Source organism: Triturus cristatus, chromosome 6, assembly GCF_964204655.1.
Source record: "Triturus cristatus chromosome 6, aTriCri1.1, whole genome shotgun sequence".
Taxonomy (NCBI): domain Eukaryota; kingdom Metazoa; phylum Chordata; class Amphibia; order Caudata; family Salamandridae; genus Triturus; species Triturus cristatus.
Window position 1 is genome coordinate 447,992,269 of NC_140589.1, and position 25,003 is coordinate 448,017,271.

The 25,003-nt window shown below is 42.5% G+C and overlaps 1 protein-coding gene across 1 annotated transcript in view; it reads right to left on the bottom strand.

Annotated features, from left to right (window-relative positions):
• BMP5 (bone morphogenetic protein 5) overlaps positions 1-25,003 on the bottom strand; it is a 533,543-nt gene that overhangs the window by 198,014 nt on the left and 310,526 nt on the right. The window contains exon 3 of the mRNA XM_085610867.1: positions 22,972-23,120. Coding sequence (XP_085466993.1) covers positions 22,972-23,120 — 149 coding nt within the window. The remainder of the gene's footprint in view (positions 1-22,971; positions 23,121-25,003) is intronic.

Below are 25,003 nucleotides of genomic sequence, written 5' to 3' on the forward strand. Positions count from 1 at the left end.
TCAGTAGTATAACTACTAACATGTTTCACGATGTTCTGTCTTCACTGCAGCTTCTTGTCCAGTGCATAGGTTGTGTATGAGAACAATTAGATGTTCTGGGATACCATTTTCCTAAGGTCATGCCACAATCAAAGGCCTTGCAGTTATAGCTCTTATAGTCTTTACTTTAAAAGCAGACACAAATTCACTCTCACTTGGATTCTCAATATTTGAGACATACAAAACAATAAGGCTACTGAAACATGTTCCTGCCATTTGATAACAAAACCACTATCCATCTCTAGTTGGTCACATACTTTCCTACCTGGGGTTCTTTGAATAGAATCAAATTATTTTACTACATCCAGAAACAATACATTTACACTACCATTTACATTTGTTGAAGAAAACAGGGGCGTTTTGATATTTTAGGACCCATTTGTATTCTTCCTTGCCAATAGACACAGTTCTTGAAGCATTTGTTAATACTTTTGCCTGCTGTTAGAAATGGGGTGTCTAGTTGGCAGTGATGTGCACCCTGTCAAAGTAGGGAGCCTCACTCTAGTCAGGATAAGAGAGTCACACAGCCAAAATAACCCCTGTTCACCCCCTTGGTAGGTGGGCAAGAGCAGTCAGGCTTATCTCAGAGGCACTGTGTAAAGCATTAGTACATAAACACACAGTAGCACAGTGAAAACACTACAAAATGAGTCCACACCAGGCTAGAAATATGGCCAATACTGATCTGAAAAAACAAGACCAAAACGACAACAATCCAACATACACAAGTAAAGATATCACTTTTAAAATGTTAAATAATTTTATTCCTTAGCAATGTAAGGATGCTTTTCTTTTAGAACAAAGTACCTTGGATGTGCCAAAACAATGAAACAGATGCAGGGAAGGTGAGGCGGCAGAAAAGCAAAGGATGCGTTGGTTCCTTACTCCCAGAGGAGGTGATACGTCAGTTCCTTACTGCCAGGGGAGGTGATGTGTCGGTTGATTACTGCTACGCAGGGAATTTCAAGGGTTGGTTCTTTGCTGTCAGGGGAGGTGGTGCAACAGTTCCTTCCTGGAAGGGGAGGAAATGTGTCAATCTCCGGACACGTGGTGGTCTCAGTTCCTTATTGTTGGACAACGTCGATGAAGAGACAGCTTTGAAGGATGATGCACCAAAAATCAAGATGCGCTGCGTCGACACGACGGCGGCGATACAGGTGCTGGGTTGAATTTAGAGTTGCGAGCAGACTAAGCGTTGATTGTTCAGCAGTGAAGCAGGGGCTGCATCGGAGTAGGAGCAGGGGCCTTGGAGGTCAGTGACTCGATGTTCGGGCTGGGGTGGTTTTTCAGCCACAAAGCAGGTGCTGCGTCGATTTTTCAGCCACACTATGATGATGCATCGATTCTTCAGCCACACAGCAGTGAAATGCCAAGAAACTGGGTGCTGAGAGTAGAAGCAAGGATTTTCTCACCAGTTTACCCTTCCAAGAGCCCATTAACTGGATTTGGCACCACTTGGCAAGCCAGGGCTCTCAGCAGAATAGCCCAGGCACTGGCACGTAAACTCCTTGATGGCGCTGAAATGTCTTAACAGGAGGCAAGCACACACAAGCCCTTATGGAACCTTGGAAGCAGAATTTAGAACGCAAAGTCCAGTCCTTTCACTCCCAGGACAGAAGCAGCAAGCAGCCACCCAGCACAGCAACGCATTCGCAACAGGCAGAGTGTCAGTCCCTCCTACAGTATTCAGCTCATCTTCCTGGCAGAATGTCCTTAGTCCAGAAGTGTTCTGATTTTGGGGTGTCAGAGGTCCTATACATATACCCCTCTCTGCCTTTGTAGTATGCAAACTTCAAACTTCAAAGGAAAGTCTTTGTAGTGCACAAGAGCCTGCCTCTTCCTGACCTGGTTCAAGACACAGTACGGGGGGTGGAGACAGCTTTTTTTTAGGACAGACACAGTCCTATTCAGGTGACCGTGACAACTCCTCCGACCACTCTAGCTGAGGAAGGCTCATCAGCCTAGTGAAGGCCCATCAGGATATGCAAGGCACACCTCAGCTCCCTTTGTGTGACCATCTAGAGTGAATGCACAAGAGAACAACTGACAGCCAACCCAGACGTGGATTCTACAGACAGGCAGAGTCACAGAATGGTTAAGCAAGAAAATTCCCACTTTATAAAAGTGGCATTTTCAAGTACGCAATTTCAAAACTAACTTCTCCAAAAGATGAATTTTTAAATTGTGGGTTCAGAGACCCTAAACTCTATTTTCTATCTGCTCCCAATGGGAAATTAATTTAAAAGACAACCCCCACGTTATCCTATGGGAGAGATAGCTCTTGCAATAGCGAAAACCGAAATGAGCAGTACTTCACTATTAGGACATATAACACACACCAGTGCATGTCCTACCTTTTAAATACACTGCACCCTGCTCATGGAGCTACCTTGGGCCTACCACAGGGGTTTGGGCCAGGCAAGTGGGTGTATTTGCTAGTTTGAAAGGGCAGTTTAAAACATGTTTGCAGGGCTACTCATTTGGCTGGCACAATCGGGGCTGCAGGCCTACTAGCAGCATTTGATTTTCAGGCCCTGGGCACACCTGGTGCACTTACTAGGGACTTATTAGTAAATCAATAATGCCAACCATGGATGTAAATGTAAATTGATACTTGTATAGCGCACTACTCACCCGCAAGGGTCTCAAGGCGCTTGTAAGAATACCGCTGTGGAACCCATCCTGGCTTTCCCTGTGAGGCGTCCACTCCTGGGCACCCCCAAGGTGGAGGCCAGGTATCCTTAGCGTTGTGGGGGCTGTTGTGGAGATTAAGCAAGCTATTGCCCAGAGTTGCAGAGTGGGACTCCATGATTGGAATGGCACCGAGGCGAGAATTATCAGGTCCGTGGAATTTTTGAGCCCAAGACCCGCCGAGGCGGGGAATTGAACCCTGGTCCCGGGCTAGACCTCTGCATCAGGGTCTGCCGCTCTAATCATTGAGCCACACTTCTCCACTGGATAAACCAATGACAAATACAATTTATACAGGGAGCACTTGCACTTTAGCTCTGGCCAGCAGAGATAGAGTACCCAGAGTCCTAAAACCAGCAAAAGCTAAATGCAGCACATAGTCCAAAAAACAGGAGGTCAGAAGCAAAAAAGGCAGAGGAAATCACGCCAAAGATGCCAGGACTAACACCAGATTCGTAGTAAAATAGCAAGATAAATGTGATTAGATTAACAAAAGCACAAACAAGAATAATATATATATATATATATATGTTTAACATAATAATGAGAAATATGAAGTTGAGTGTTAATTGCCACAATAATAAACTGGAAAAAAGAGAATATGTGAAAAAGCAGCTAAGAAAGCCATTCTTATAAAGTGTTAGGTCCTAATTAGAATGGGAAGAAAAGTTAAGGGAGAAACAAACATAACAGGAGGACATTAAGTACATTTTATTATCAAACTTTGCTAAGGGAATCTACTATAGATCCAAGTGGAAGGGCTTCATCTACTAGTTCCTGCCCTCATCTTGGCCATTGTTGCTTCTGACCATGTGTTTTTGAGACAAAGGAAAATGAGTTTGAAATTGGGACGATGATTAATTTGATCAAGAATATCATTTGGTTTATTTCTCTTGTATGACACAAGTGGCCAGGGAGATTTTCTGACCTGTAGCCAATGATGATAGAATCCTTGTAAGAAAGTTAAGGAACATCTGGCCTCATTCATGAAGCCCCTTGCACTGCCGGAACGTCACTTTTTGTGACGTTCCGTGGCGTAGGAGCCTGCTCCATATTTACTTGCCAGCACTAAGCCACTTTATTTGGCTTAATGCTGCCTTGTAAATATGGCTCCCTTTAACACAGTTTTCTGCTTTAAAAAGGTGTGCAATGGGTGTTGCTGGGGTTGTTCCGAGCAACATCCATGGCTTTTTGACACTGCCCCAGATTTATGAGAAATCTGAGGCAGTTCCAAAAACCTAAGCCTTAAGAGGCATAACGGAGGCTTTTGGAAAAAGCCTCTTCTGATTGCTTCTGTGCAGGAAGGTTTCCCTTCCTGCACAGAAATAATCATCCCAGCAATGCAGGCGCCCTTCCACCATGGTGCCAAGGTGCCTGAGTTGGCGCACAGCAGCCCATTGTGTGCCGGCGCAGGGGAAAAGAACATGAAAGCACCACATCTGATAGATATGGCTCATTCCTGCCCTCTTCTTTTATCGAAGGGCAGTGCAGCAGGGAGGCCTGAAGGGCTGCTCTATGGTAAAACCTCATAAATGAGTCCCAAGGATCCACAATAGTTTCTTGAAGTCCTGAATAGGCCCAGGTGGAATTTCAGTTACGCTGGAGAAATCAGGGTAATTTCGATAATTGTGCATTACTCCTTGATGCAGAATTACCAATGATTATTCAATTACTCCTGGTTGCATAATTTGGGAAAAAAATCCTATTGCAGGCGCACATTTAGCAAGGGCTATTAAGCACGTGTGGCTGCTCAATACTGGTGCTCTGTTGAATTTAGCACTAATTCAAAGCTCAAAAATGTATCCTCGCATCCATTTTGGATGCAAGGGTGCATTTTGCTCCCAGAAAATGTGCCTAATGCTGGGAGCAAATTGGGAACAAATCCGACTCTATAGGCACATTTAGCAAATGTAAGCGGCTCCTTGTACTTGTTATTCATGCTCTGTTGCATTTGGCACTATTTCTTGCAGCACAATGCCTCCTTGCATCCATTTTTGGACATTTTTGCACTAAGAAATAGCACTAAACACAGAACTACTCTTCTCGCATAATTCTGCATAGTCTCACATAATTCCTAGATAATTCTGCTTCATTACGCTATCTGGAATTACACAAGTTAAGCCCACCCCTAGTCCTGATGCTAGACAAAACTCGTCCCAAAAGTACACTTCTACCATACAAGGATCTTATTCTGGGTTACTCTGGAGTGCCTTCTCTAGTTTCTCACATGCAATTGTTGAGCTATTGTTGACAACAACATTGGGCCTAATTACGATGTCGACACCGTTGCGGAAAAGAACCGCCCAACCTTAGGTTGGCGGTTCCGATTGCAGGATCATGATGCAACCACCCATAGGGCGGTCACAAACATCCATTTGTCAATAGAAGTGTGTGCAGTGGTGCAGGGATGTTTGGGGCCCTATTGCGGAGGGCCGGTAGGGAAGGGGGCACTGCTATGGGCCCCCAAAGACACTTTCTGACAGCCTTTTCATGCCGGAATGGCTGACATGAAATGGCTGTCTGTAAGTGCCATCATAATCCTGACGGTGGAGCCGTGCCTGTTACACCGTCATTTGGGGATTATGCTGGCTTCTGACGCTCTGAGTCCATTGGAACCATGTCGGATATCCGCTGGTTTCATTCCAACTGCCGTCATCCTAATACTGCAGTCAGAATGAAGCCTACAATGTCAGGCAGAAAGCCTCTGACCGCTGATCGGAGGCTCTCCACCCGACATCGTAATCGGACCCTCTGTGTTTATCTAGAATAAGCGCCTCTATTAGTGGATATGAATAGTGTGGATTTTGTTTTCATTCTAGCAAAGCACCCAAATCGTTAACTCTAAATGGAAAAAAGGCAAAATTACATTGAGTGGCTCATTTCCTTGAATAATTTTTCAAGGGGCACTGTAATACTTATAGAGATGGTAAGATTTGCTCTTTTGGGAATTTTGACACAGGGGTTAGTATTTGAAGTGCATAAAGTAGGCATGAAAGGGATTTGGAGCTGTAGCTGATCCTTTTAGAGTACATGTTGGGGCAGTACATCTAAATCAAACAGTTGTTTTTACATTTCTCTGTGGCATTATCTGCAGTAGATTTGCTTGGGGTTTTGGGTTCTCTTGTTTGCAATTAAAATAAACCTGTAAACCCAGTATGTTTTTTTTACCTTATTCTTGAAGATCTTCCAGGATGCCATTGTGTTCACCCCCAGGTTTATTGCTGACTGATATTGCTGGGCTTTGAACTCTGCTTACTGGGGCACTGCTGTCTAGGCTCCATTGTATCTGCTTTGACACTGATACATGATCAAGTTGGCAAGCTCCTAACTGTCAGCTTGACCTTCCAGTAAGGCCATAGTATATTTCGTAGGAAAATACACCAATGGCATGGAAAGGTTAAATGTCACCTATAAACTGCAGCACATGTTGTGACAAAGAAAGCAAGGCTTCAGGCCTAGCTGTGTGGCCTGAGTCCTGTATCTTTTAAAATTTCCCACAAACCTATCACAATAACCTTTTTCTTTTACAGGGAAAACCCCAGCTTTTAAATATTAATTAAATTATCCTTAAGTGAGCCTAGTAGCCCATAAAGTAGGAGAGCCTATTATTCAAAAGTAGTACATGCAAAAACTTCATGTTGGCATGTACCTACAATGATAACCCGCTGTTAGAAATTGCCCTCTCTGCAGGGCCATCCCCAAACATTTTGCCTTCAATCCTCCATTTTTACTTACTTCATTTTTGTTGGCCTTACGACTTTGTGCACTTTACCACTGCTAACCAGCAAAAATGTAACACTGGCTTATACCCAATTGGCATATTTAATTTACTTACATGTCCCTGGTAAAGGGCAATACGGTGCACAGGGCATGTAAATTAAATGCTATTAGTAGGCCTGTAGCACTGATTGTGCCACCCACTTAAGTAGCCCATAAAACAGGTCTCAGATCTACCATTGCAGGGCCTCTGTGCGCAATTTAAACAGTCATTTCGACTTGCCAGGTCCAAATCTTCCCTTTTTATACATATAAGTCACCTCTAGAGATAGGACATGTACCATTAGGTTTTACTTTCCTAGTAGGGAAAAACTCCTACATTCATTTTTCATTACTGCAAGATCTATCTCTCCCATTGGAATCACAATTTCAAATCCTAACTCAAGGTGAAGTCGCATTTTAAATTACAATTCTAAAAATGCCACTTTTAGAAAGTTGGCAATATTTTGCCTTAGCCATTTGGTGCCAGCAGAATGTCTCTGGTCACATGACTGGGTGTAGTTGACAGTTGAGCTTTGTGTATTCCTCCCAGACAGCCACGCACAATGTGAGTTTAGGTGTGACTGGATGGACCATCACTGTCAGGATGGGAGGATGGGAGGCGGGAGGGAGGAGCTAGGCCTAAAACGATGAAGAATTATCCTATGATTACTTCGGGTATACCCAGGGCATCTGCAGAAAAGCCTTCTAGGGGAGCAGGTAGGCATGGAAAGTGCTAATACAAGTGGGACACTTAAACCAAGATTAAATAACAGATGCAATGAATGTCCAAAGGTTGCTTAAAGTATTGCCTCCAATCATATAGCTGTAGTTTATTGGAAGAGTCCAAGCAGAATTTGAGGGTGCTTGTGCGAACAGCAAATTGCCCCAAGGTTGAATGGTAGCTACGCAGAAATATATCACACAGAGATCTGCTTGGGGTCTAGCGAATAAGGAGAGGCACTGTGAATTAACCAGAAATATGTTGTATTGGTGATGTGCCTTGTAGTGATCAAATTTTTGGAGATTAGGTTTTTACAGCACACATAGGATTAGCAGAGCCCAGTTGTGCAGGAGGAATTGGACTGTTTTGTTATTCAGGGAAGTGTTAACTGGGTTCAAACTAGCAATTACCAGCTTAGAGCAGGTTTGAACTCCTCGAGGAACAAAATCACTGCAGAGGGGAATTTTTCTTTGCAGTAACAAGGAGGGGCAAATGCATTGTCACTTCAGCCAGCTTGGATCCCGGGTAGGGGAGGTAGGGGATTCCATGCCCTTCAAAGACACTGTCTAGAAGCTGCTTCCACCTTCCATAACCAGGGCACCTGTGTATAAAAGAAGGACATCAGATACCACCACTTTAGTACTCTTCCAGGCCTGTGGATACTCTGCCAGGAAGAAAGACTGCTGAGCTGCTGAAAGGACTGCCACTCTGCTGGACTGCTGCTCTGAAGGAGCTGCTACCCTGCTGTTCTGACCTACTGACCTCTTGCCTGTGGAGAAAGAACTGGACCTGCTACCTATCTTGAACCCAGGACCACAGAGTGACTCAAAGGGCTAGTCTGCTGGCTTCCTGATCTGAGCCTCAAGGACCTAACAGGCTCCCCACAGCTCCTGGACCCGTCTTCATCGAGTTCCTGACCCCCAAGAGGTGTTTCTCAGGTCCTGGACCCTTGGACAGACCCTCCAGCATTTAGCAATTTCGTGAGTCATGAAATAATCGCTAAATCAGCACATTGCCACAATGGCCGATATATTTAATATTTTTGTGGCAACAAAAAGGTCTCCCGGAAAAAAATGTGCCTCTTATTGGCTGCACGCGCACACGTCCCCACGTGCTGCTGTACAGTCATGAAATAGCAGTAACTCAGGTGGTGGCAGTAGTTGTAACATTGGTGGTGGCAGCCATGTTGGTGCCAGTTGTGTTGTGGCAGCGTTTTTGGCAGTGGTAGAGGTGTAATTGTAATGCCGTTTGTGGCGGCAGTGATGTTTGGGTGATGAAAGCACCCATACTGTTGACAGTGATCATATTATTGGGGACACTGGTGGTTAGTAAAGTGTGGCGTTAATGGCGTTGTTCACGGAGGTGGTTCTGATGTTAGTAGTAGGAGTAGTTAACACTTTTGAAAAAGTGTTTGTGTTTAGCTTTTGCGAATGTATGTACATGCTTGCACTGGTCAAAGATATAAACATGATCCATTCACATGTCAAAGTTCATAGCCATATAGTGTTCCTCCTGGTCCATTTGATCAACGCATTCTTTACAATTTTAAAATATTTCCCTAGTCTTGATATCAGTTGTCCACAAGGTGAGTTTAAACAACTGGTGACAGCATCCTTTTTCACAGTTCTGGCCCTTTTTATATTAAACAGAGGCTAAAATATTGTATCTGCTTACATCTCTAAGAGGGCCTGTGCAAATGAAATAGCCTAAAATTGCACTATTTGAGCTACACAAATGAACATCAAATGCCTTCAACGTCAAAATGCAAATCCCAGGGTGGTTAAATTCCATCATACCAAACTGTAAAAATCTAGGGGCAGATTTATGTTGGACTTGCGCCACTTTTACGCTGCCGTTGTGTCACTTTTGTGATGCAGCGGTGGCGGAAACCATGCGCCACATTACGCCCTATTTACATCGTGACGCATCTATGGAGATGCATCACGTTGTAAAGCCCTGCGCCACATGAAACCTGCGTCAGGTTTCATGTGGGCGTTTCTACGCAGGGGGGGCGTTCCGTCACAGAAACGCCCCTGAAATGTGACTCAGTGACTCTACAAGAATTCACTGAGTCACTTTTCCAACACTGATGCATCAAAACCCTGCGTCTGCTTGAAGCAGGCGTAAGGCTTGACGCACCACGTTACTGATAGGGCAAGTTGGAAGAGTTCTGGAGTTGTGTGTCGCACGCAACACTACTTCAGCACTGCGCCAACTTTACGCCCCAGATGCGACACGCATCTGTTTATTCCTGCGCCATAAATGCGGCGCATCATGGGTGGCGCAAGGGTAAACTTGCGTGCCGCATCTTTCCTGGCACATCCCTGCTGATTTGCAGAGATGCGCCAGGCAACATAAATCTGCCCCTGAATGTTTATTTTTAGCACATGTTTTAAATGACACAAGTAATATTTAGTCCTCAGTAAGGATACTATCCCAGGCCGGTCAAGCCTCATACTCCATATTTCCGACAATTTATATGTAACTCTCGTGTAAATGCTGATCCTTTTCTATTGTCAATTCTCCAAGGTTTTAAGTATGCCATACTGCGCAGTCCGCCTACCTGCCACATGTCCTCAAATGTATGTAAACATTTCAGCGCATGCCTTGTTTGCATGAAGTTGGTGTCAAAGGCCTTTCCACAAAAAGTCTCAGTCTGACGTCAGAGTAGCCATGTACCCAGGACTAACATAATATGGAGCATTTGAATTGGTAGCTTCATACACACAGCTGTCAGGTTTATGTGGTTTTCTTTACTATAAAGCCACTTTTCACCATCACTCCAGATTCAGGGAAGATGTCTATATTCAGCAGACAGAAATAGATGGTAAACTTAATTTTAGGCAAGGCAAAAATTGAGACAGATGTGCCAGGGCACAGGATCCACGACTCCGGGATGCTACTGAGACCTCACTGTGACCTGTGTAAACTACCTCTCATCCATAAGGGTCTGATGGCAGTTTTTTGAGGCAAAGCTATTAACAGGGCTCCCACAAAAGTGGCCAGACTGTATGTGGCGCAGTCTGATGTTTGACAACATATGAGAAAGGAGGAGAGTAACTAAGGATTAGGGAGGTAGATATATACATGTGTTTGTAATTCAGTGTATCACCCTGTACGGTTGTAACAATATGCCATTATTGTTTAATATATTGTACAAATGTCAATAAAAACAAATACACACAAAACAAACTCTTACCACTCTGCTGAGAATCAACCAGTCAGTGTTTTGCAGTTTTACACTGCTATCTGCTATATCCTCTAGTTGAATCGACAGAAAGAATCCCTTGAAGAGCTACATCATGCACGCTCATCAATGCTTGAAGAGGCCACTTTACAAAACAGTAATATCCAGGCAATAAATAAGTAAAAAGCTTTTGGGCTCGTCATGACAGTGAACGGGCTGGTTCACACTGGAACCACGCCGCTCACACCGATAATCAGCGCAACCCGCCGCAAACCCTGTCTCATTGCACAGCGAGCATTGTTCGCCCGCATGGACTGCCAATGCGAAGCTCCACCCCTCCCATCCACAACACCCAGCTTGCTCTTCGAGCCATGCCTTGCCAACCAGCGACTTGAGCCATGCCTTGCCAACCAGCGACTCTCTCCTTGCTCCTGCCGAGTTTCTTCCAAGTGAATGGGACTATTGGCACAAAACTTGAGAAGGTAAACCTCCAGAGGGACTAATCTGGGTCTGTATCCAGCCCGCGCTCCATCACGATCAGCTTGAACGTTTTGACCTTGACCGGGTCCAGTGCGACCAGATGTCCGCGGTTGGAGCTTTATGCTTTTAGGTGCTATATTGCAGTTTATTCTTTAAAAATTCATAACTCCGGGTCTACTGAGTGAATTTTTGTGGTTTTGGTCTTGTTTTATTTATTACATTTTGTCCTGTTTCTCTAAACTGACGTGGGATCTTTTGTGTGGTGTTTTCACTGTTTTACTGTATGAATACTTTACACATTGAGTCTACGTTAAGCCTGACTGCCCTGTGCCAATCTACCAGGGGGTTGAGCACAGGTTAATTTGGGATTGCTTGTGCCTTACCCTGACTAGGACTATGGTTGCTGCCTGACCAGGGCTTACATACCAGCGGCAGGTGTGTGCTTTTTAAGCCTTACTGGGGGAGCAGCCATGCACTATATAAATCATATAACCTGACAACATGAGTTGTGAAAACTGAACTTAGAGCAAACAAATGGCTTAGGCCTTTTGTCAGTGAGACTTAGGTGAGAGGAATGTGACACATATCACCTCAGGAAGGGCAGTGGAGGAGGGTTCAGGAACTTTATTAACTTGAAAGGGACCAGGGTGACCCTGCCAATTCATAGTTAATTATGAAGAGATACCTGGGAAAGAAAAGCCTACTGTCTCCTGTGATATATGTAGCCACCTAGGCACCATCACAATGTGAAGATGTGAGCAATTGGATTTTTGATTGAGGGGGTTAAAACCTCTTCTCAAGCAAAAACCATAATTCTTGTCCGGGTGAATCACAAAACTCACTAAATTAACCTGTGCGTACCACTCTGGGAGCATGGCACAAAGACAGTCAGGCTTAGCTTAGAGGCAATGAGTAAAGTATTTATGCACCACACAAACAGTAATAAAGTGAAAACATAACACAAGGAAACTCCTACACTAATTTAGAGAAATACAATTTAAGAAATAAATCAAGACCAAAATGTCAAAAATCTGATCAGTAGAACCAGAGAAATGCAATTCAAAGATTTAGTTCCGGCTTGTGCCTAAGAGCACAAAGTGCCACTTGCAGTTATCTGTTTGAGCCAGACTGGTGAAAAGTCACAAGTTCAGGCCAAACACGATGGAGCATGAGCCGGATACAGGCTAAAGTTGTTGTGCTGCATTGCACAAGTGATAGCAAGAAGAGGAGAGTCATATTTACTAAATATTTCCTGCAGCTGCTTTCATCCCCTTCCCTGATTCTCCATCTGACTCCCTAGCACCACACACACATAGCTTTCCACTAGAAGTATACACTTACAGTACAAAATATTATAGAGAGACAATTTTTAAAATCATTTCACACATTGGATGTGTGCTGTACAGGGCAGCACACACAAAACGTGTGAACTGTTTGGAAAATAAATATATATCTCCAACTTTGCGCTTGCATCAAGGAGAAGTTATTTTTTATGCACAGTTTGATCTGACAATTTTAGTAGATACGGACTGCCATAAAAAAGGGTGCTTGTGCTGGAACGCCCAACCATCACCAATGTAACTCCACCATTGACAAAAAAAATAGAGCAAGGCATCCAAAAGTTCTATTTGTGCTACAAAGCACTTTTCCCAGCGCAAAAAATGTTTTGAACTGGTAAATAAATAGCCTTAGCAAACACAACAAGAGGATGGACGGAGTGCTGAAACTTTTCAAACACTGACCCACAGTCAAGAGATCTGGGTTAAATTCATCATTCTTTTGCCCACCATGCCACCCCAGTTTGAACCCAGCCTTATGCAAATCAGTCTTGACCCTGCTCCCTATGGGAACAGTCCAACCCAAAGTGCCAGGCCAGGTCCTTTCTGGACCAGAAACAGGTGTCCTGGGACCAGTTTCAGAGCATCACCCCTCATCAGCCAGACTAGCTTAAATCCAGTGGCACAGCGAGCACAGGACCCACATCTGAGCATATCCTTCCGGCATGGTGAGCGTGTGAGCACTACGTGTGCTAGATCCTGATTGGCTATGTGTTCCTAACTCATGTGGCATTTGACTTAATGGTGTTTTTAGGAGCACAAATACCCTGCCATGTGTGCTATATTGGGGAAATCTCCCCTGACCATTGTTATGTCGCTGCACCTATCGGTGGAATGATCAAGAGTTTCCTCCTTGGGTCTAATGTCGCTGCACCTAGCAGAGGGATTGATCAAGAGTTTCCTCCCTGAGTATTTGCCTGCCAGCTATGCACCATCCCACCTGTGACCTATCAAGCCGCAATTCCTGGGCCTAGGTCTCAGGGCCTGCCTAACTCCATATTTGTGAGTTGATGCTGATGTAGATGTCACAACGGGCTAATCTGTTAATAAAGACAATATTTCATTTCCATCAATGTATGCCTCGTTTTCCATATTAAGATTCCCCCCTCAAGTTTATTTTTCATCTACACTGCCTGACTCATGCATTTCAACAATTACTGTAATTGGGGACTGTTGTCCTTTAAGTTCACTGTTGACAACTAATACCTCCCTATTTACTTGCCTTCTACCCAGTTTGAGGACTGTGTTTTTACAGCAGGTGATCTCCAATTGTATAACCCCCTCATACCAATAGAAACACAATGATAACTGGCAGCAGTGATTTACATAAACCGGATATTCATCGTGGGAGCCAGGAGAACAAATGCTAAAACCACTCCTGCTCAGGGGCACCTCCCTCTTCATGCATGTTTCTTTGTAGACTTTGCAGTCCATGAATGGCAAGCAGAGTGTTACATTACATTACTGGAGCAATCTCCACTGTCCATTGTGATGTTGCTGCGCCTGTCTGTGGATTGATCAAGAGCTTCCGGGGGTTTGGCTGCCAGCTATGCACTCTCCCATCTGTGACCTAACAATCAGAAATTCCCAGTCCTAGGTCTCAGGGCCTGTCTAATTGCATATTTGCAAGGCAGGTTGATGTAGAGTTCACAACGGGTGAATCTGTTAATGAAGACGATATTTCATTTCTTTCGATTAATGCTTTGATTTCCATATTAACAGGGTGATTACCCGAAACTGGTCCCAAGATGCTTGTTTTCTGGTCCAGGAAGGATCTGGCTGCAGTTCGGACCAGACTGGACTGTTCCCATGGGGAGCAGGGTCAAGACTGATTTGCTTATGGCTGAGTCTGAAATGGGATGGTGATCAAAAAAACGATGGATTTAAACCAGATCTGTGACTGTGGGTGAATGTTTGACAATGTTCAGCATTCTGTCCATCATCTTTTTGTGTTACTAAGTAAATAGCCTTTCAAGACTTTGCTTTACTTTGTGTGACTTTGCATTGCTTTGCGGTGGTTAAAAGTCGCAGTAAATCTGCTCCTGTGTCTTTTAAATTCCAGAGAGAAATAGTTTGTGTAAAACATACATTATTGTAATATTCCGAATACAGGCCCACAAGTAATACATTTTTATGTTTAAAGCTTGCAGTCTTTATTCATCATATAGCAATTTGGGAACTTTTCAGTGTCACATTTTCTGTTTCAACACTATGGGCCTAACGAAGTAACTCTTTCCAATAAGGATCATTCATGCAGAAAAATATTTTGCACTACATATAAGATAAGATGTCCTGTAATATTCAAGACATCACAATTGAAAAAGAGAATACCATGTTAAATCAACAAACACCACTAGACACAAATAGCCATCCTAAGTTGCAAATGGAATCACTGGTTATAGGTTGAGCCTACTAGACACCGCATGTGCTTTCTGTTGTGAAGCATATTGTTCTTACCAAGAACATAGGGGATTTTGGAGCCCGTCCATTGCTTACCATTGCTTGACTTTCTGTGTCGCTCTCATTTGCCTGCCTTTTATTCTTGTCCCACCTTGTCAGTCTTATGTTTGGCCCTCTCATAGAGCATTGTCTCTTTATAATCTCTTTGATATGCTGGCATCTCTGCTTCCTCTGCCTGCTTTTCAAGCACTACTTTTTAGGTCGAGCCTGAGCCAGCATGCAAGCGTTACTCTGGCGATCTGGGGTAGCTACTGTACGGAGGTGAAGCCCCGCCCATATTTTTCATTGGCTTGTGACTTTGTCCTTTGTAACTGCTGGCGCTTGATTCCTTAATAGGCTTGTTAGTTCCTCCTTACTACGGCCCTGTCGTCACTCGGAACCTCCCATGGCTACTGGCCCCTTTACTTCATTGTTACACGGTATTTATACTTTTGCTTTATTGAGGAGGGACAACGGCGGCCGTTTATTTTTCATAAGGCGCTACACCGCACTTTATCTTTAACTCGCGCCTTTCTGTTATTGTACACGGGCCCACACATTCAACAATGGCACCCGCAGCTTAAAGACCCTCATCCACATCCAACCCCCACATGCTACACTTTAACTTTTTGGTACATTTTCATAACAGCCTAGGAGCACTCTTTTCTTTAATTGGTTTTGTCCTACTTGACACTCTCTTGAGGAACACGTTTTTTTTTTAAACCAGACTCTCACGCCTGCTGTTTCACTGCTCTGAAGAGGCAGCATGCAATGTGAGGGGTCATCGTATATGTCAACCTTTTTTTCAATAAGACACCAACATGGCACCCTCGTGCCTTTCTGTTATTGTACACAGGCCCACACAGTTAACAATGGTGCCCGCAGCTTCAAGACCCCCATCCTGCACCCCGGCACCGCACTTTAACTTTAACATGGGCACCGCGCCACGCTTAATATATTAGCAGGCGCCCTTGCCAACCTATTCCTAATGCGGAAGCTGAGGTTCGCGGCAGGGTAGGGCTCGGCAACCTCCTGGCAGGCGCAGTAGTAGGTCCTCGGAGTTCCGAACCTCAGTCACAGGCAGCATCATGGAGGAGAGTGCCGGCCTCGAGAATCACTGCGTCAAAAGTTTCAAGAATAAGTGTGCGATGTTGACACCATGAAGTTACCGTAGAACTGCGAATATGCCCATTGACAATCTGATAAAATCTTGGATTCTGCCCATCCTCGTGGTGTCTAGAAGTAGAGAAGTATGTTTTTGTTGTGCTATCGATTGTTTTTAAATGCTGCTAAATTTGTGTCTAATATTTGCACTTGAACAAGAATTAAATGACAGTGTGTTCGTTTGATTAATTTTTTTTAATCACTATTAATGCACATTTTTATCAGTAGTGCGGCATGTAGCAGCAACAAGAGAGGATGTGGTCTTACAGCTAGATTGCCGACTTTGGAGCTGGGAAACCACATCACATCACATCCTGTGATTCTGGACAAATCACTTAATCTCCCCGTGCCTACCAGACAAATGAATGTGTCCTTGTGTAACGTAACTGGGGCTCATGTAAAGTGCTCCAATACCTTTGGATCGAGTTTGTGCTATATAAATTGGAAAAAAAACACTAGCATCACTGTCAGGCCCCAGGAACAGTGAGATCCAGCCACTTGAATCCCTTTGGGTGTGTATAGTGAGCTTTTTCGGGATTTTGCACTATCTGGCCTACCCACGCTCTCGTTTGCAAACCTAGGCATCCACTTGCCCATCCACTAAACCCTAGTCTAACATTTACCGACTGACACTCATCTTTGGGGGATAATAATATAAAAACAGTTAAGCATCAACATCGCCTGCTGCAACACCAACATTGTTTGCTTGTCTTATCCTTCAAAAATACAAATCCTCATGGAATTTATCCACCCTGTAAAAACAATCTTCTGAGGTGCTATCAAAAGCAACGCCACATGCCCAGCAAAGCCACCCCTTGTCTTGTACTTTTTTATTTGCAACGTCACTCATCATATCAGAGTTAACTTAAGCACCTCATGTATTCCATTGGTTCATTAGGCGATCCTGCTGATAAAAAAAAAAGCTCTCCGAAAAAAAAGTTCACTAAATAATAGACATAGGGCACTTCATTTATTTGCCCTTGACGTGCAGTAGCCACGCAGTCTGGATCAGTCACGTTTCTTCCTCTGAGACCCCGTCAGAGAGAAGAAACCTTGTAAAAACTAAGCTGCAGTTGGGTGATGCATATACCCAGCTTAACATAATGTTCAATAAATATAACTTTGTAAAAATTAAAACGGATTATTAATAAAATGGTGTTGACAGTCCTGCTTCTCTGGCCTGAATTAGTCGGTATTTCCAGCCGTATCCAATGATGTTATTGTGTTTGGGTGGGCACTGTATAGTTGAGGCCTGAGAGTGTCCTCCATGGTGTATCTATAGACCTGAAGCTGAGGGTGAAAGAAGGGCGAACCTTTCAATACCATGGCCATCTCGCAGAGGGCTCTCTGATTGGAGGAGTCAATCAGAATAGCCAATAGTTTTACATCAGCACTGATGTTCCTACAATTAGAAACATAGCAGCATGGATGACCGAAATTACTTACAATTTTTAATTTCATAAAGATGAAACTTGTCAACATAAAGTACTTGGCAGTGAAATGGAGCTTGTTCCTGCCATTCGCCTCCTGGCTGTCACCTTTCACCTCCTAGTTGCTTCCTTTCATCTTGTCGCTGCTGCCTTTTACCATACTTGCTGCTGCCTTTCACATCGGGTTCGTCGTGCTGCTGGTATTCCACTGCCGCTCCTTAAACATCTGAAGCTACCCATAGGAAAGTTTCAGCATTGTCCCTTTCCACATTACCCACTCCTCTCACTGCCCGTTTTTCGACCTCTGCTAAACATACACTCAGGGCACATAGGCACATAACACTTGTACACACATTCTTACTCCCTAGAAGCTAGCACTCTCAGAAAAGCAGACATTCTCTAACAAATAATAATTAACACATTAAAAACACACGCGCATGCACACACCGACATAGACAGAGCTAGCACTATAGCCTGTAGTTATTTGCAGACTTGTCTCGTTTATTGCTCTTTCTCGAGCATGCATGTCATAATTTCTAAGAATGACACAGCACTCACAATGATGAGTAGGAAGCTGTTTTTAATAGTGCTGCTTTGTGGTGCCACCAGATATTTACAAAGCATGTAAATGTATGGTCCATTCGTAATATATCGAACTGATCGCATCATCTCTCCAATAGTCATGTCCTTAACTTTACAGACAAAAACACTCATATTTCTAAATGTGTGTAAAACCATTAAGGTAAACAGTGTTGTTCCTGCTTACATTTCACATGATTTACTTAATCCTAAATTTCCATATAAGTGTTTGATTTTTTCAGGATGTTATTTTTTTTCCAGCCAGCATATTACACTTGTCTCCCCTGCCTCATAGCCTATTTTCCATTTTCGGGTTCTCCAGCGCCGCAAGATAATACAAGTTGGAATAGTGCTATGCAAATATCATCACTCTACTGCATTAAAAAAAAATAATTAAAAAACATTGCCATTTCAAACGACAAAAGCTCTAACTTCCACAAATGCGAGGCCGATTGCATTGCAAATGCTTGTTTCTTTTGTGTGAAGCACTACCTTAAAGTGTGTGTTCTCAAGCCATCTCTCTCATCTATGTCTTTCCCCATTTGTGCAGCTCCGTGTTCTGACTGCTTCTCCCTGCTCTCCTTCCTCTTGTGTTCACCTCTGTGTGCTTCTCCCCTTTGCTTCCCCCACCTGTGCCCTCTGTGTTGATTTCCCCCGACCCCTGTGTTGCTTTTGCATCCCCTCCAGCCTTCTCCCAATTGCTATCATGTCCCCCACCATGTTGCTTCAGAATTCCTCACACCTTCCCTGTTTTACAACCCTCTCCCACCCGACTTCTTTAAAGAAAATTATTTACGTCATTGTGTAGGTATGCGCATGGGAGCTGCTCGCGCCTACAGAATGACACAGCCAACCGTGTCAAAGTCTTCTGTTTTCTTTATTTTTGACCAGATGCACAGCGTCATGTATTTTGTGCATCGTTGCTTAAAAAAACCCTGGCAAAACCAACAGGTCTCAAAGGTGGGATCTATTGGCTTTGCCAATGCTTGTTCTATTTTATAAATGTGTTACATGAGCAATCATCAGTGTTACCAAATTGCCATAGATATTTAGTATTTTGCATGTAGTTTATAGTAAACCATTGTAATAGCAGCATATTCAAATCAAATCAAATCAAATCGAGCTTTATTTGATTTTAAACATTAAAATCATAAAAGCAGGCATATATTAAAAATCAAAAAGTATATCAACATAAATTACATATAAAATTCATCAATGCACGTCTCATGGATATAAAGTCCTGAAAATTCCTAAAGTGCATGTAGACGATCTGTAGTTCCTAAAACAAACCATCTCACCCTAAATAATTCCAACATGTTATGTATCTTGCGGTTTAGTTATTTAGGCATTTCCTAGTCCGCAACACACTCTTTAAAAAACACACCACGGAACCAATACAATAAGAATTTTCCCAACGTCTGTAAATGCACGAGAGCTGGGCGACATTGCCTCGATCCTCCCTGTTTTAATAGGGGTATTATCCATCTATGCCTTTCATTACTGTAAAATTTACAGAATAAGATTGCATGTAATGTAGATTGTAATGAAATATTATCGCAGGGGCATCGGCATAGTTCCCTTGGCCAATTATTAATGGCTGGAAGGGTAATCAGACGATATGCATTTTGTGCATCGTAGCTAAAAAACATTGGCAAAACCAACAGGTCTCAAAGGTGGGACCTATTGGCTTTGCCAATGCTTGTTTTATTTTAGAAATGTGTTACATGAGCAATCATCAGTGTTACCAAATTGCCATAAATATTTGAGATTTTGCATGTAGTTTATAGGAAACCATAGTAATAGCAGCATATTCTTCTATGGAAGTACACAAAGAGGATTCAGTTTCATTCAAGATTTTAACTTGACTATGTCATGCTATATATTTGGAGTATGATAAAATCCTTTAGTATTCAAAAAGGACTTGTACTTGTGAGAAATCTAAAGGTTCTAGAATGCTTCTGCAGATTCGTTGCAAAATAACAGTTGTTTTAACACGATATTCTTCATCGGAGTATGCAGCGGGTCTGTTTAATGTTGTTTATGTGCTGACATGTTTCTTTCAACAACAATCGAATGTAGCATTTCAATAGTTGTTATGTTCAGTTGGATGGATGTTTCTTTTTTGTTAGGAATACACAATGATTTGAGCTTAAGTCATCAAAACAATTTTGTTGCATTTGTTTCGTCTGATAAATACAATCCTATTGCCCTCAAACATACATCTATTTTATATTAACTACTTTATTTAGTATGTGTAGTGACACATGCACTTGAATAACAGCACATACATAGACAAGGGATAGTTTAATCTATATATAGTACGTGGGATTCTGCAATCACTGTTTAAACTCCTGCCTATAATTTCTTTATAATCGGCGACTTGTGGCACACCCCAATTAAAAAGAAAAGACGTCAGAACTCACCTGTAATAAATTATTGCAGTTGAGTTCTGACATTCCAATGCCTGCTGCCAGCAGCCGAGGTGAAAAGCAAGTGAGGTCATGGAGCAGCTGTTTAAAGCAACGAAAATGAAACTTGTCTTTCTTTCTTCTGATCTATTTTTCTAGTCTACAGTGACTAGCAGAATGAACATGTTAATTTATTTAATTCCTTAGATAATTATGTAAATTTAGAATCTTTCTGAATGTTTCTACACATTCCATACTACTGCAGCCTTTTTTTTAAACTGACTTGCAATGAACTGTTTCTAGTATTTTTTTCCCCCCAAAAATATAGCAGGTTTTTGATGTGTTTAGTTTCACAGTACAGGTTCTATTTTTATTCTTCATGTTTACAAACATGCTATCTCTTTCCAATTAAATGGTACACACTACATTTTTAAGTAGTTTGTGGAAAGATGACGGGTGACCATGTATTATATGGGGTAAAGGACCCCTTTCCATACATGATAAGGCTTTTGCAAGTCACCTCAGAGGTCCATAACTTTATATGGTTATGGGACTAGTCGGTAATAGTAATAATTGATCTTAAACTCACAATTAATCTAGCATGTAAGTCTGGCTTGCAGCAAATAGGACAAGAAATGCATTGATCTTCTTGGATAGATCAGCGTTAGCAAAAGGCAATACAAATAATAAATACAATGATACAACACAATACAACCCTCCGACACGACCACACAGCACAAACACCTATCTTTGCCTAAGTAAAAGAGGGCATGGCTCTCACATAGGCAATTGAGGCTTACACCTCAAGTAACCCTTGGCTCTATACTCACTCAGTGTAGAACTCCAGGAGGCAGAGTTACACTTACATAGTATTCAAACAGTAATTAGAAGGATGCAGAGGATGGCAGGCAATAGCAGATTATGGCACTGCCAAGCACAAGTCTGTCAAGTGTTTTCATTACTACATTCATCAATTATGAGATTCTCATAAGAGCTAGAGAACAGCAACATTGAGAAACGATCAATGGTTAACACTACTTAGTTATAACAAAATTCTATACTGCTATTTCTTCTTTTTCAGAGCAAATGTCACCCAACATGATGTCTCTTCTCTGCCCTGTCTGAGAGTGCTTTTTTTCTTTTCTATACCGATGTGAGTGTAATGATCTTAGTACTCATAGGAGGCCAATGTATACAGAGAGGGTAATCCTTACTTGCTGAGAGTTTCAGAACAACATTCGTTAGCACTGGATTGTTTGCCAAATAAAGATGATCTATCTTAGGGGTTTCTTGTATTTCTAGCATATGTCTGCCTGCACCACAGTGTGTTTCGGTCAGTGCTGTTGTGCAGAAGATTCTAGCATCAGTGGCACTGAGCTCTAGTGACATCACCAAAAGTTTGTTGATGGTGCAGCGCAGGGAAAGAGGGTTGGGAGTTGGCACCTGAGGACAGAGGAGTTTAAACACAAAACTGAAATGGAGGCAGAACTCGTGATGTCAAGTAGCACGGGTAGAAAGCGTTGTACAACGTTATTCTAGTAGGCACCTCTCATGGACTATCTTGAGTGAGTTCCCAGGAGTCTGAAAACCAGGTGTACTTCAGTGAATGAATCTCCCTTCCTTAAAAAGAGCTGCGGATGAGAGGACACTAAGATGTTTAGTATTTTTAGTGAACTGCTAGAATATACAACATTGTATAACATAGCTTCATGAACATGACCAAGAAAATGGTGTTGTGAGTGTTTGAAGTAAACAAAACAGAAGAGGTAGAAAAAACCTTACATCAATGCACTCATATTTATGGACTTCGAAAGTATAATCGGATAAAAAGAAAAGGGCTCATGCTAAATGTGAACCAGTTTGTTTGCATCAAGACATTGGTAAATGAAGATAAAACCTTAAGAAAGTTAGTTGTGGTGTCTTCAATCTCTAACCAAGATCGTGAAATGTTCAAATGTACATAAATGAACTTTATGTTAGCGGAGTGTGTCTAGAGCTCACGTATGAAGTACATAATATGTAAACTATGTAAATGTAGCTTGAACACAGCAGACGTCTGTGGCCACTAAAAAGTATAATTTGCCTATTTAATTTAAATAACGAAAAGAGTGCTATGGACTGGGATATAGTGTGGACAAAGGTTTATTTTACCACTACTGTGCACTTTATAATCGGTCATGATGCCTTTACCGTTCCAGCTGTGAAAGAACAAAATGTTGAACCTGTCCAGAATTTCATGTCTGACACAATAGATGCACGCCATTGCTAAAGTGTTAAACGAATGGCATTACTCCCCGGGCTAATTTACACAATCAGTTTATCTTCTTTCAGATGTTTGGAAGAATGCAGGCCAACTTAGCCTCAGTCCAATACCATCTCCTGACGAACCCACACAGCGCCCAAGAGTAAGGAGAAATGGGAGGGGCTACATCAACACTTAAGAAGTATGATTGGCTTGGAATGATGACAGGAAAGAGAAGCCTCCATTATTCTTCATCCTGGTCATGTTGGTCTCGAGAAGTAGTGTCTGGCGTCTAGAACCTTTTCTAAGGCAGGTTAAAAATGCCAAACCCAACACGGTATATAAAAACAAGCTAAAGGTCAAGTGTTCCTCAGTGACGCTAGGAATGTAACACTAAATTAAACATTAGTTTCATACATTATTAACTCGGCAATTTATTTATTTTACCTGAAATAATTAAATATTTTCCAAGTAAGGTTTTGTAAAGTTGCTTACCATCTCCTGTCTCGGCACAGAGTTGCAGGCCCAGATTGTTCTGTGGATTAATCACCCAGTGATTGCTGGTTACAGTGATGTCGAAGACAAGCCAGCCCACGTCATAGGCATGCACGTTCCGTGTGTCTAACAGGAATAAGTCTGCATCCCTAAATAAACATGCAAATAAGAGGAAAGGAGTGTAAGTAAAGAACATAGAGAACAATTTCCTAGGGTAGGATCTGAAAACATTTTGACTTGCAGAACAGTATTAGTCCTTTAAAAAATGTCCCACTAACCATGTTTATGTAGAAATGCATGGAAGTATGAAGAGTTGCTGCCGCCAAGTTCAATAAAAGGTCTGAACTTTAACTAAATATTTGCAAATGATTTAAGAACCACACATCAAAACAAAAAAGAGTATTTCCAGAAGCACTTCCAATGGCTGAAGTGGATTAATTGAATACTTCTCACATATACTAATACAGCTCTTGACTATTTGGAGTCAGGGGACAGGGGGCCTCATTCAAACAATCCTCTTTGGCACAAACAGTTCCTGCTGGAAATTCCAGTAGACTTCCTGCATCCAATTGCATAAATTCGAGCTTTTGATGTGAGTTTTTGGACATCTGCTGAACGGCATTAAGCACACTTCCACACTTTATCCCAGTTGCATCTTGGACCTGGTTCGTGATGTCTCGAGGCCCGTTCTCAGTTAGCATTAACATAACTTAAACAATCCAAGGTCTAAAAACTTAAATGTCACGGCTGTATTCAGGGAAAACCATGTTTACATCATTTTCATACAAACATGACATTTGAGAGGGAACTGTGCGAAGTGAGGCGCACCCAGACGTGGTCTAAGACACACAAACGTGCACCATGTGCATCACTTTGCACGGCCAGGGCAGAGTTGAGAAAGTGCAGCCGCAAATGGAAATTCATAACTCCAAGAGAATTCGACAGCTTCCTCGAAAGGCCTCGCATTCTGGTGATTATGGGTCTGAGCCTGTCCATCTGTGAAGAGGGACATAAATACACCCCATGTCATCATCACCTTTCTACGAGGCTGGGCCTAAATCTACAGCTCAAATGTATACATTGAGGGGTCTCCACTTACCTTTTGCACCTGAGAAAATATGTTGAATGTCCTCTTCAAGGAGCGCAGTCCACACCGCACTCCATCAATACCCCACATCCTGTTTATATTTACTCTTTCTAAATCTCTTTTTCAAGGGTACTGCCAAGATCAATTGTTCTTTTAATTGTTTATGACATCATCGCCTTAAGGACCTACGTGGATGGTATGTTCTTGATTGGAATGATTGCAGATGTATACATTTTTTTTAAAGAGTAAATGTTAAAAGAATGCCGCGTTGCAAGTAATATAGGTAGGAAGAAATACAGTATAGAAAATATGCAGCATTAGACAACCTGCAATCACACATGCAAGAGGTACGGTGATGCTAGTAGAGAATTGCTTTTTGTTTGCAGTTTTATACAGTGCAAACTTAACCCAAAGGTATTGGAGCTCTTTGTATGAGAACCAATTACATTACACAAGGACACATTCAATATTTTTTCAGGCACGAGCTGATTTAATGATTCGCTCAGAAACACAGGATTTTGAGCAACCCCGTGACTCGAACCTGGTTCTCCAGTGGCAGTTCCACAGTAGGCAGCGCTGGCTGTTACGCCCCACCTTCTCGTTTATTACATGAGTTGTACAAACATGCACATTTAAGTGATGATAGACATCAAATATAGCATGTTGGGGTTTGCAGAGTCCTGCAACACAGAAAAACAGGACATTTGTATATGTGTCAGCTCCTGCTGCTCAAGCCAGTGAGTAAGCTCTTGAAAACAAAAAGTATTTCATTTAAGTGCAGCAGTCACCTGCTTGGTCCTAATGATACTGACGTCTGCCAGAGATACTTCCATGCCCTTGAAGCTTGTCCCCATGGCTTCCCCACTTCTAAGCTGTTTGTGTGCCGTTGCAATACAATGAATCCGGTCCATGCCTGCTATGGTGACAGCGTTACAACAAACAAGT